This window comes from Mixophyes fleayi, chromosome 9 (assembly GCF_038048845.1).
Source record: "Mixophyes fleayi isolate aMixFle1 chromosome 9, aMixFle1.hap1, whole genome shotgun sequence".
Classification (NCBI taxonomy): Eukaryota; Metazoa; Chordata; class Amphibia; order Anura; family Limnodynastidae; genus Mixophyes; species Mixophyes fleayi.
In genome coordinates, this window is record NC_134410.1 from 18,541,731 (window position 1) to 18,554,711 (window position 12,981).

The following is a 12,981-nucleotide window of genomic DNA, read 5'->3' on the forward strand; positions in this document are numbered from 1 at the left end:
GTGCACAGCCTCGAAAACCGAAACCATGGATCCCAGCAGTGTCATGCAGTGGAGAAAAGACACTTTTTCTGTTTCGCAGAAGAGACCTGGGGGTATATTTACTAAACTACGGGTTTGAAAAAGTGGAGATGTTGCCTATAGCAACCAATCAGATTCCAGCTGTAATTTTGTAGAATGTACTAAATAAATGAAAGCTAGAATCTGATTGGTTGCTATAGGCAACATCTCCACTTTTCCAAACCCGCAGTTTAGTAAATCTAGCCCTTGGTCTTGTGAAGAAGAGAGAGAACCTTGTTTTCCTGGAGGTGCACCTTCTGCTCCACCGTAATGAAATGGAGGCCCAGAAAATGAATCTGGGCCGGAATCAAGGAGGCCTGGTAAGTTCAGCACCCAGCTCCCAGAAACTGAATCGTTCACTGAGTGTGCTTCAGAAGAAGTAATTCGGACGGTGCCTTCAACAGATAGGGCACAATAGTAACTCTGAGTACTTGGGAGCCCTGCCATGCAGGCCATTACCTTGGTGAATGCCCGCGGAGCGAAAGCAAAACCAAAGGGCAAGGCTCTGAACTAAAAATGATCGTGACTAACTGCAAAGCGGAGACATTGAAGCCCCTCCCATATGGGAACATGTAGGTAGGCATCCTTTGTCGATTGATGCCAGGAATTCCCTGTGTTCCATGCCTGCAATCACAGAACGCAACGATTCCACCCGTCTCTCTTGTGAGTTTTGAGATTAAAGATCAACGGAACTATCCATCTGGTTTTTTGGCCTAGAAAGAGGTTAAAGTAAAACCACAAACCTTGTTCTGACAGTGGGATTGGGACAAACGCGCTGGAAATGTGAAGCTTCAGGTTAGCCTCCTGGAGCGCCAAACTCCTGAGAGCATCCACAGGCAGACGTGGTGAAGAACCTGTATGGAGGGAATTTTACCAGGTCGATCAGATAGCAATGTGCCACAGTCCCCAGCACCTAGTACCTAACTTTGAGGCCCCCTTTGAAGAAAAGGACTGTCCACTGTAGGGAACTCCCCTTGACCTTTCAAAGTGATGAAGGGACCGAAACCTCGGCCGCTTTGGTTTAGCAGAGCTGACGGGCAGAAAACAGCTCTTGCTGCCAGTGGCTACCTGAATGATCTGATCTTTTCCAGCTCTGAACCAACAGAGTAACCCCATCAAATGTCAGTGATTCTAGGGTACACTTGGAGTCCGCATCAGATAACCTGTCCCCACAATAAGAGAGGGTGATATCCAGGAAATTCACTCCGTGATAATCAAATGTATGTGTAAACTTGAGATTATAAGTGTTTTGATTAAAAAAAAGAAGCAAATTCAAGTGCCAAATTATTGCCCCCATTCCAAGTAATAAAAAGATTGTCAATAAAGCGGCCATAGAGGACCAGGTTCGCGCCGAAGGGGCCATTCCAGATATATTGTCCTCAAATTCCCCCATATACAAGTTTGCAAATCTTGGCGCGAACCTGGTCCCCTTCGCTGTTCCCAAAATCTGTAAATAAAGAGAGGAGGAAGTCTGTGCCAGACCCTGCTAGAGATTCCTGCAAACCTGTCTTAGCTTGGGAGGCCCCACTAACTGGAGGTATCGACTGTGAGGGCAGAATGTGTGGTGCATATAAAGAATAAGAAGGTTCACCTACCACTGTGGACTGAGACATCACCCTAGCGAGTTCGGCTATGGCTGTCACCAGTGACCTAGCCCAAGCCGGTTCCTCCAGGGGCATGCGCTGATCACGGAACTATGCCTCGCACGTTGCACACAGGGCGTCCGGGTCAGACTGTCCACAAGATCATTTGAGATTACATTTGGCACAGGTATAATGTTGCACATACTTTCCTGCAGGTCCTTAAGCCTTTCTTAGACATAATTCTGCAAATTTTTATTTATTATTTACTGCCTACAGTAATGGCCAACTCTGATTCACAGCTAACAGCCTACTATGTCCCCACTGCAGACCGATGCCTTAGAGGTGCACAGTAAGGTCCGTAGCCCCAGGAACCACAGTGATGTTCACTCTTGGTGGAGTACTTTCACATGGCTGTTCCGTACTACTTGTATCCAGGGAGGTGTGTGTATATATACAGACTGGCAAACAAGATTGGTGGGAAAGAAATGATGAATAAAAGGTTGTATGGGCTCATGCATATACAAGATAGGAGTAGTCTACTCGTAAAGAGTTATGTTTAAAAGTGCCTATACTCCTAGTCTGCCTACTATACCCCAATGTCTCGCAGTGTCTTTCAATGGCAGGAAAGAGGAGAAAACTGCTGCAAAATATATCCAAGAAACAAGGTTTATACATGTAGCTTCTTGTGGGTTTTGTTTTTTTATTTTTTTCTATTTATCAAGATCATGGCTCACTTACTTTTAGTCTTTTTGATTTTTAGATTTTTTTTTTTTTTTGTAAATCTCTTTTTTATTGAAAGATTGAACAGCTTTTACAAACATATCTATTTTGCATAGAACAATGCATTAAGGATATTCAAAAATATTACGTAAAGACACATATACATGAACACGATTCAACAGTAGTTCAGCATAAAAATAAAGTACCATTTAGTATTCAATAATACATCATGTAGGGATGGGGGAAAGACAAAGAGGGATAGAGAGAGGGAGAGAAAGGTAGAGCGGGAGGGGGGGGAGAGAGTAAGGGGGGTTCATTTATTCCACTGAGAATAAAGTGGTGAATCCTTGAATTCGAGCCACTCAAACCATATGTAATGATATTCCCTGTATTTGTCCTTTGAGGAATAGAGTATGTCGTCCATTATTCTATAGGATTCTATTCGGGCAAACCACTCTCTAATGGTAGGGATATTCGGGGATCTCCAATGTACTGGAATCACGGCCTTTGCCGCGTTGCTAAGGTTTTTAATTGTTGATTTTTTGTATTTAGAGATTGTCATTTTATTATAATTCAATAACCAGTATTTGGGGCAATTAGGTGGCTCAACGCCCGTAATTTCTTTAGTAATTAGAAGGACTGCATCCCAAAAAGTTCTAAGAGCTATGCATTCCCACCATACATGTAACGGAGTGCCCGGCGCCGACATACATCGCCAGCACACGTTCGACATCCCAGGAACCATCCTAGCCAGCAAGCTAGGACATCTATACCATCTAGTCATCACCTTATACTGTGTTTCCACCACCCGTATACTGACCGAGCTCGACTGGGTGCGTAAGAAGATATCTTTCCAATCTTGTTCAGATATCGAGCAAGTCAGCTCCCTCTCCCAGTGTCGTATGAAGGTGGGTTGTTTATTAAAGGTGTATTCAATGAGATTACTATAGATGAGAGATAGAGTATGTCTAGGATATAGCGGAGAGGTACATAAAGATTCAAACTGTGTAAGCGGCCGCCCCACAGACTCCCGTACCTCCAAGGATCCGAGAAAATGGCGGAGCTGTATGTATCTCCAAATCTCCGCATTCGGAAGTTTCCATTTAGATTGGAGATCGGTGAAAGGTAAGACCCCAGACGCGTCCACCAGCTGGCCAACCCTGCGGAGCCCCGCCCCAATCCAATGTCTGAACGTCTGTCTAGCAAGTCCTGGGGGAAACCCCGGGTTGTCAAATATCGGGGTCAAAGGCGAGTGTCGTGAGGAAATGTGGGGAACCGAGCGCAATCTGGCCCATCTAGCCAGAGTTGGTGTAACAGTCGGGTGAATGACTTTAGGGAGTGGGTGCAGCCATGTTGAAAATTGAAGTGCCTTGCCTGCAACGTAGCTCTCGATCCAGACCGACTGTTTGTCCAGTCTCTGTCTCGTCCAGTCCATCACCCTATTTAACATAGCCGCATCGTAATATAATGCAAAGTTGGGGAGTTGTAGTCCCCCAGCGTGCTTGCGCATATAAAGTGTATCATGTTTAAACCGGGGGCGTCTACCCTTCCACACAAAATCCCTGACTGCTTTATGTAGCGTCTTAAACCAATAAGTGGGGAGGTGTATGGGGAGCGTTTGAAGCAAGTAGAGGATCCGTGGTAATACATTCATTTTAACCACATTGACTCTGCCTATCAGGGAAAAGCCTTTTGGGCACCAGTTTCTCAAGTCCCTACAAATTGAGCTTGTGATAGGAGTAAAATTGTCTTCAAAAATCTTTGTGTTGTCTTTGTTGATAAACACCCCCAAATATTTGAGTCGTGATGGATGACACGTGAATGAGAATGCTGGCTTCAGGCCTTCAACTACTGCCTCGGGCGCAGAGATGTTGAGAGCTACCGATTTTGAGTAGTTAATTTTAAAGCCAGATAGCTCACCATATTGCTGAAATTCTGATAGTAAATTAGGGATCGAAACCACAGGGTTAGTGAGGATTGCCAGGAGGTCATCCGCGAAGAGGGCCAATTTAAAGCTTTTGTCCTCCATCTGTAGACCAGAGATATCAGGGTTTGCCCGGATAGAGCGGGCCAAAGCTTCCATACACAAGATAAAGATCAGAGGAGACAGAGGGCATCCCTGTCTGGTACCGTTAGATATGATAATGGGTTCTGATAGTTCCCCATTTACTCTGACCCTTGCAGTTGGCTGCGTATACAAGGCGGCAATTCGAGCCATACTCCGAGGGCCTAAGCCCATGTGACTAAGTACCCCTTTCATAAATTCCCAATCTACTCTGTCAAATGCCTTTTCGGCATCTGTGGATAGTAGAACTGTTGGGATATTGGCAGTATGCGCATATTGTACTAAATTGATTATCTTAGTGGTGTTGTCCCTCGCCTCCCTCCCTGGAACAAACCCCACCTGGTCAGAGTGGATGATTTGGGTCAAATATGGTTTTAATCTATTTGCTATCAGCTTAGCGTAAAGCTTAATGTCCCCATTAAGTAGGGAGATGGGCCTATAACTAGCACATGAAGCTGGATCTTTCCCTTCTTTTGGCAATACGGTAATCTGAGCAGCTAGCGTTTGAGGGGAAAAGTGTTTCTGGGTAGAAATAGAGTTAAAGGCCTGTAGCAAGAGAGGGGCTAGCTGTGCTTTGAAAGTTTTGTAGTAAAGAATGGTGAAACCATCCGGCCCCGGGCTTTTCCCTGATGGTGTCGTCTTGATCGCCTCTTCCAGTTCCTCGATCTTAAAGGGTTCTTCTAATAATTGTACGGCATCCTCATCTAATGTGGGAAAATCTATGCGCTTAAGGTATTCTGCTATGCGAGCCTGTTTGGTCGGGTGGTTAGCTGTGTTCAGCGTGTCGAACAAATTGTAAAGCTTAGTGTAATAGGTCTGGAATGCCCCAGCAATATCAGTGGTGTGAACTAGTGTGGACCCTGCGTCTGTCTTAATCTGAGGAATATATAGTTGGGCTCTCTGTTTGCGCAGAGCACGAGCCAGAAGCTTCCCTGGTTTATCTCCCCACTGATAAAACTGGTTCTGACATCTACGTAGGTCATGTTTGATTTTATCTGACATTAATTGGTTCAGAGTCTTCCTGGTTTCTGTCAATTCTGTCATAACAGAGGGATCTAAGAAAGATTTGTGTCGCATTTCTAGTGTCTTGATTTTTTCTAGGAGTGAGTCCCTATATGCTATTCTTTCTCGCTTTCTGATCGCACCCATTTGGATAAGTTTACCTCGTATAACGCATTTATGAGCTTCCCATAAAGATATCTTCGAAATGTCAGGGGTGTCATTAGTCTGGACATAGTCCGTAATGGCCTCTTCTATCACTGTCTTGTTATGCGCTTCCTGGATTAAGAGCTCGTTTAGTCTCCAGGTGAAAGGTCTACTACCTGTTCTGATTTTTAGATTTTAATTATAATTTCTCTCTTGTAGTTCCCTGTTTACGAAACAGAGTGACTCCAGCTATCCGGACACCTGCGCTCTGGTATATGACAGGTGTAACCAGTGGCTCTGCTGTGTGTACAATGACCATAGTGTGTACGTATGGGATGTTCGTAACACCAGGAAGGTTGGGAAGGTGTATTCAGCTCTGTACCACAGCTCCTACGTGTGGAATATAGAGGTAAGTGCTTTAACTTTAATAAAGGTCTATTAACTGATCAGAGGAAGCTACAAAAACGTACCCTCCTCGATAGCTCTCAAAATATAGCTATATTGTTGTAATCATCTTTAACCACAGTCTGCAAATCCTAACATCACACTTTTATGGTTAGGAAAACGTAAATGATTATTGTATACGGCGTTTTTTTTCACAGTAATACGGCCAATTGAATTGCCCCCTTTCAATTCCTTTTGCCCACCCAAACCCCATCTTACCATCCACCCCAACCAAAATCATGTTTTGCCATCTTCCTTCTCTCAATTTGCATGGGAATTCTGACTAATGTCCACACTGTTCTCCTGCCTCGATAAATGAGTATTGGCGTTTTGGTACTGGCTGACTAATTGGTTTCACACATCGAATGTTGAGTGTCTGGTCGTTCATTTGGATTGTCCACCACATGGAAGGGCTCCTACTCCTTGGGAGAACATTGATTACAACGCAGGGTGTCCAAGTGAAGCTCTTGGTGGTGGAACGAAAGGGCAGATGTTTTGGGATAACTGGGTCTGTTCTACAAATTTAAAGTTTGTCTTCATGGTTTGGATCTGTGATCATTAGAGTACTCCTGGTTTTTCAAATTTTGTTACAGTAACACCTCGTTTTGTCGCTTAGGTACCTCTGGAAGTTGAACAGAAGCCGTGTTTAACCCATGGCTCATTTTTCACATGTTCTTCCGACAACACCATCCGTTTATGGAATCTGGAGAGGAGCTCAAACAATGGCCTGAAGAAGAATATCTACAGCAATGTAATAACCTGTACTTACATAAGATATTTGTTTCTTAAAGGGACATTCCCCCCCCCCCCCACACTTTATAAATTCTGTTGATATGTAATGTAACATTTATTGTACATAGTATGTAGTGTACTGGACTACTCCCCTTATTTCTCGCCTGTGCAGAATCCGAATAGTTGTTGTTGTTGTTATTATATTTTTTTTAAACCTGTATATATTATAACCTGTAGGGCAAAGGATGAGTTTGCATGAGGGACGTAATGGTGACATTACTTTGTCACTATGCTCCCCTCCTATCGCTCAGATATCAATGGGCTCGGCATAGAAAACCTGGTTAAGTGAATCTATTGAAAGTGCAGATGATTTGTTTTCTGCTCCATAATTACAGGTTTCTGCAAAACGAAATTACATTCTTTGCAGGATTCGGTGACTGTATAACACAAAGCACCTCTGCGGATAGGAAATGCTATATCTATAAGTCTTCCCCTGCTGCTCAATATTATATGCTTCTCCTCGGCTCCCTTGTCTGCACTTCAGTCCAGAGTGAAGTACTCTGCTGGTCTATTATGCGAGACAAATACAAGGGGAGCAATTAATTTATGGGACCCACGATGCTCACCGCGTCTGGAATAAGGCCTAATTACGCAAATTTTTGCTGGTTCCTGCAGGAGATATGAGTAAAAATTAGCGTAACCAAGCCCTATTTCCAGGCATGATGAGCATTGCGGGTCCTGGAATTTAATTGGTCCCCCGGCATCCAGAGCGTATAATTGGTGAGAGAGGCGCTTCTCTCAGAATTGTGAATTCCACCCCTAGGAGTGTTTCTGTGTGTTTCTAATATAGTCCTTAGTTTAGCGGTCATGTTCCTTTAACTTAGTTTAAAAAGCAAAAAAATATATATTTATGTGTTGCTGTAATACTTATTTGACAGTTAATTCTTTTTTGTTTTTCAAGGATCTACATAAAGTGATTTATGTCGATGACAATATGTTACATCTAAAGGACACCTCGGGCACCGTTGAAAAGCCTGAGTCCAAAGACTCAAAAAGTGGAATACGCGTAGTGAAAATTCGACATGATGGTCGTCAGCTAGCGTCCGGAGACCGAACAGGAAACATACGGTAGTTATGTATATTATATCTAATAGGAAATACACTTTTCTGTACATGTTTTAAAAGTGGAATTTTACAAAGAGCCCATTGGATGTCTTGAAATGTGTAATGTTGCTTTTTGTTTTTATTTATTTAAATCTGTGAATAGTTTATATGCTAATAAAGAGAAAATAAGTCAGGGACTCTATGCCAACAGAATATATTTACAATTACAGCATCTTATACAGAGCTCTTGATAAGTATGGTAAAGTATATCACAGCTGGAGGGGTTTGAAATACCATCACTCTAAAGAGATACAAATAAGCCCTAATGAGAGATATAATTGGGCAGGGAACCAATAAAGATCTTGATATGTTTGCTATTCAAATAGTATGGGCTATTTCTTCTTCTCTGTGATGACTCTATTTGGATTGGTGAAGCATGTCCAGCGACTATTAATAAAAATGTGTTGTACTTCTGTTGGTATAAAAAGGGCATATTCTCTGCTCTTTGGTTCTGAAATCTCCTTTCATCCCCTTTAGAATATACGATCTGGAGAATTTTGAGGAGCTGCTGACAATAGAAGCCCATGACGGAGAGGTTTTATGTCTTGAATACTCCAGACCCTTGACTGGTATGTTTGGCCGAGCTGTCCGATCAGGGGATACAGCAGTTACATCTATCTTCTGGCGTACGAAAGACGTCAGATTAATCTTTCAGGCACAAAATTGATGCAAGAGGGCAGCCTGTACCCCTCTATTTAGTGGCCAAATTCACATAATTAATGTTGTGTTCTTACAGTTTATTTTTTGTTGCCATTCCTCAGGCTGTATACGTACGTACGTTCCTTCTGCTGTAGCCATTCTCTCCATGGAGGAGATCTGCTGTGGTGTGTTCCCTGCTCGAGCAGTGCTCAAAATATGAAAAGCTGCTCTTTGCTAATGGGGGACTAATTAAGCTCCTCTGTCACTGAAGTACAGCAGCTTGATTTAGAGGCATGGTGAAATGCCTGAAAAATATTTAGATACATACATACGTGTGTGTGTGTGTATATGTGTGTGTGTGTGTGTGTGTGTATATATATATATATATATATATATATATATATATATATATATATATATATATATATATATATATATATATATATATATATATATATATATATATATATATATATTATAGAGAGAGAGATTTTTATATTTAATACAGGACTATTGACCCTAAAGAAAAAAACGTCCTACTAAGGGCACTTAGCTAAAACTGAGGCTGGCTCGGTTTGGTGCAGCGTAGTAGGGAAGGAGCTTTCTTTTAACAGATTTAATGTGCCCCTCATCAGCCTCATCAACATTTATTTCTATCGAGCCATCAAATTCCGTAGCGCTTTACAATTGTGGCTCCAAGTCCACTCACCATACTCCATTGGCATAGTGTCCCCCAATGAACTGTGAGAAATGGGTTTAAAATCTTTGTCATTTTTGAGAACCTCACACTTGGACTTCTTCTCTCCTGCAGGTGTGACTCTATTGGCCTCTGCAAGCAGAGATCGTTTAATACACATTCTCAATGTAAACCGTGATTACAGCTTGCTGCAGACACTGGATGATCACTCCTCTTCTATAACAGCGGTGAAGTTTGCAGGTATAGTATATTGTCCGGTGTTATCTCCTCACTGTTAGAGAGCAAGTAAACACACTATTGGCCATTGACTGAAGGTTGCAGCATGTTTGATAAAGTGAGAAATACTTCACCACATCTTATATCAATGAAAGCAGCAGAGAAAGTCACTTTTTGAGTTGAGTTAAGATAAGTCTGAAACATGGCTGCTATCAGATTTGTACTTTTTACAGTACCATATCATGGTTCCTCACCATCACTCGGCTTAACATTTGTTTAAGGTCTCTGAGTTCAATTGATACTTTTTTTTTTTTTTCTTTTTTTTTTTGCACGTGTACATTCGAGCGTGCCTTTACTTGGATCAAAGTTTTGCATTGTTACATCCATTTTTTTGCAATTTGGGTAAACTGTGATATAGTTGCTAAAAAATCCAAATATATATATATATATATATATATATATATATATATATATATATATATATATATATATATATATATATATATATAATATAGGTTTCTTTATATAATTCTGAACCCAGAGTGTAATTTTCGACCACTCTTTCTTTAAGGTGACGGACACCAAATGCACATGATTAGCTGTGGAGCAGATAAAAGCCTATATTTCCGTCCAGCCCAGTTGGTAAGAATTTTCTCCATTATTTAACGTGTATCGGTCACCAGCTATTCACAATGTCAGACATGTTTTAGCGCAACATAAAGGGGTAGATTTGCTAAAACTTCTAAAAAGGAAAATTGGAGGTGTTGCTCATAGCAACCATTCAGATTCTAGCTATCGTTTATCTAGTACGTTATAGGAAATGTCTAGACTGGTTGCTATGGGCAACACCTCCGCGTTCTAATAAATCTACCCTCATGTGTTGCCTGTGTGTGGGATGTCTGCTATGTAAATCAAGGGATCCTTCAGGGTCCACCCACCTGTGCATGTTGCTGCTGAACAGGGAGAGGGTGGAAGTGAGTCACTGTACAGTACTGTGATACTGATAGGATACAGCTTTATCATACAGGTAGAGAGAAGAACATTCAGAGCCAGCTCCCAACAGACACAGGATAAATGTATTTGGCAAAGACGTACTTACTGTTATGGTAATATACTATGTGGAGGTGTCACAGGCTGTGGGGAACGGCTATCTGTATTACTCATACAGTTCTTTCAGCTGCTTACTATATTTTTTTAGTAACTTTATAAACTGTACAACTGCTCAGTAACTTGGCATTGTCAAAAGTTGAAGCCCCTCAAGAACCAATTTTTGTATTTCTTGTTTTTTTTTGTTTGGAAATGTACTTAAAAAACATTTGCACAGCTTACGGTGATATTTGTTCTGTTTTCGTATGTAGCTTCCAGATGGGATTCATTTTGTTCGTTTGCACCATGTTGTGGAGAAAACCACCTTGTATGACCTGGATGTTGATGTGACCCAGAGGACTGCGGCTGTCGCCTGCCAAGATAAAACGGTTAGGTAAATACCTGCATCTATTGGACTGCACTGACTTTGTCAGGCCGGCTCAGAAACAGTGTGGTACAAAACTCTGTTGTTACCTGCTTCCACCTTGAGTTGTCTGTCGTATAAACCTGATGATCAAATACTAAATGAACACTATAGTAAGTTTTTTTTTTTCCTTTTACAGGTTGTACAGTGTTTTATCTGGGAAACAAGAGAAGGCTCTTAAGAGTTCCCCAAGTGGAGGAGCATTGTTGAAGGTATGTGGATATACCAGTAGGATGTTACTGCTTGTATTTCTTGTCCCTTTTTCACGTATGTAGCTACTCCCATATGGTGTTCTTCCAATAAATTGTGCATGCTTAATCTGTCTATGATGTTTATTTAATGTATCCAAGAAAAAGCCTAGTCCACGGTCATGAGATCTCTCGCTGAATGGTGTTCTACAGTGGGAAGTACAGTCAAAATCATTAAGGTTAAATACACCAAACTATGAGAAGCTTCTTATAAAATAAAATAAATAAATTTGTTCATAAATTATCTGCTTGGAACAAGGTTTCTGTTGTCATGGAAACCACCTTTCTCTCACAATACTTTATTGGTACTTTATAAAGCTATAATAGACCATTGGTGCATGTGCAGACTGATGAGGTCATTGCACAGCTCTGTTCAGGTGAAATCCACTCTATTCACTTTAGTATAATAGAAATATAATTACGTCTTTCAATATTGGCAAGCTGCTAATGTTTCTGGAATCTTCATTGACAGGTGCAGATGGATCCATCTGGGAGATTCTTGGCAACAAGCTGCTCTAATAAAAATATCTCCCTCTTCGACTTGCAAACTGGGGATTGTGTAGCCGTGATGTATGGACACAGTGGTTAGTTTCACGAACACTACACTTATTTTTATATCATTATTGTAGCCAATATAGTGTGTAGTGATGTGTCATATTCTGTAACCTTTAAAAGAGCAATCCCCACCATTGGGAGGTATAAGTCCCATAGAATTACCCTAGGCAAGTTGTATTTATGTAAAGGCTGTTGTCCTGGTAAGTCCAGTTCTACAACACTTGCCTCTATATGGCCCTTGCAGTTTATACACCCCAACAGGGCAGCCCTCCTTCTGTGTCCAAGTTTGGGCTCTAGCCCTGGTTTAGTCTCTTATCGCCATGTTTTCCCTTGTAAGTTTTGCAGACAGACCCCTTGAGGTTCATGGTCACCACTTTCTAATTCTGTATACACATCAGTTGACTCTGGGGGGGGGGGTGAGAAATGTCCATCCACCTGACTAGCAACTCCCATACCTTTGGAAACTGTCATTGGGGATGTGACACGGGAGAAGACCCTTCAGAAGTGCATATGGAATTGACCTAAGTAGCCCACTTCCATGGTAGCCACCATCAATCCAGTTGGGCATAACAATGTGTAGTTGGTGAAGAGTTCTCTAATAGGAAGGAGACAAGGGTCTGTAGCCCCTGAATCTTCTCTTGGGGGAGGAACACTCAGTGCAGAGAGGTGTCAATCTGGAGTCTGATTCGGGCTGTGTGTATGTGGTTTATCAGAGATAACTTTGTGACGTTTGATATCTAGCAGTGGTGCTTGAATATAACAATGTGGCCCGCTCTAGGGCTTCTCAGACACTCTTACACACAACACTGCGGGTTCAAAACCTGTTTCCACTGCATGCGAGACACATATATTTGGTGATGTGTTTACCACCACTTCCCAAATGTCACCTTCCATCTACCTGGGTTACAGGGAAGGCTTTTACTCGGGCTGTACTAGTAGTTTTTCTCTTCTTTTGTTTTCAAAATAGCATGACAAATACACTTTAAAAAATTCTATTACCATACGTATTAAAATATATATAATAATATACTACTTGTTCCCCAGATATTGTAACAGACATGAAGTTTACGCATGACTGCAAGAGATTGATCACTGTCTCCGGAGACAGGTTTGTTGCTTCGAGTTTGCCTGTTACAATGTTAATTTTAACCTTATCATTTTTTTTCTTTTATATACTTTTAGTAAAAATTGATGTTAAATCATAA

General features: G+C 41.5%; 1 protein-coding gene across 2 annotated transcripts in view; it reads left to right on the forward strand.

Moving 5' to 3' along the window:
• Positions 1-12,981, forward strand: part of LOC142102121 (WD repeat-containing protein 62-like) — a 35,396-nt gene that overhangs the window by 7,141 nt on the left and 15,274 nt on the right. For both annotated transcript variants that reach the window (XM_075186759.1, XM_075186760.1), the window contains exons 9-18: positions 5,791-5,980; positions 6,632-6,766; positions 7,709-7,875; positions 8,389-8,480; positions 9,362-9,487; positions 10,035-10,105; positions 10,822-10,943; positions 11,113-11,185; positions 11,694-11,805; positions 12,821-12,884. In XM_075186759.1, coding sequence (XP_075042860.1) covers positions 5,791-5,980; positions 6,632-6,766; positions 7,709-7,875; positions 8,389-8,480; positions 9,362-9,487; positions 10,035-10,105; positions 10,822-10,943; positions 11,113-11,185; positions 11,694-11,805; positions 12,821-12,884 — 1,152 coding nt within the window. The remainder of the gene's footprint in view (positions 1-5,790; positions 5,981-6,631; positions 6,767-7,708; positions 7,876-8,388; positions 8,481-9,361; positions 9,488-10,034; positions 10,106-10,821; positions 10,944-11,112; positions 11,186-11,693; positions 11,806-12,820; positions 12,885-12,981) is intronic.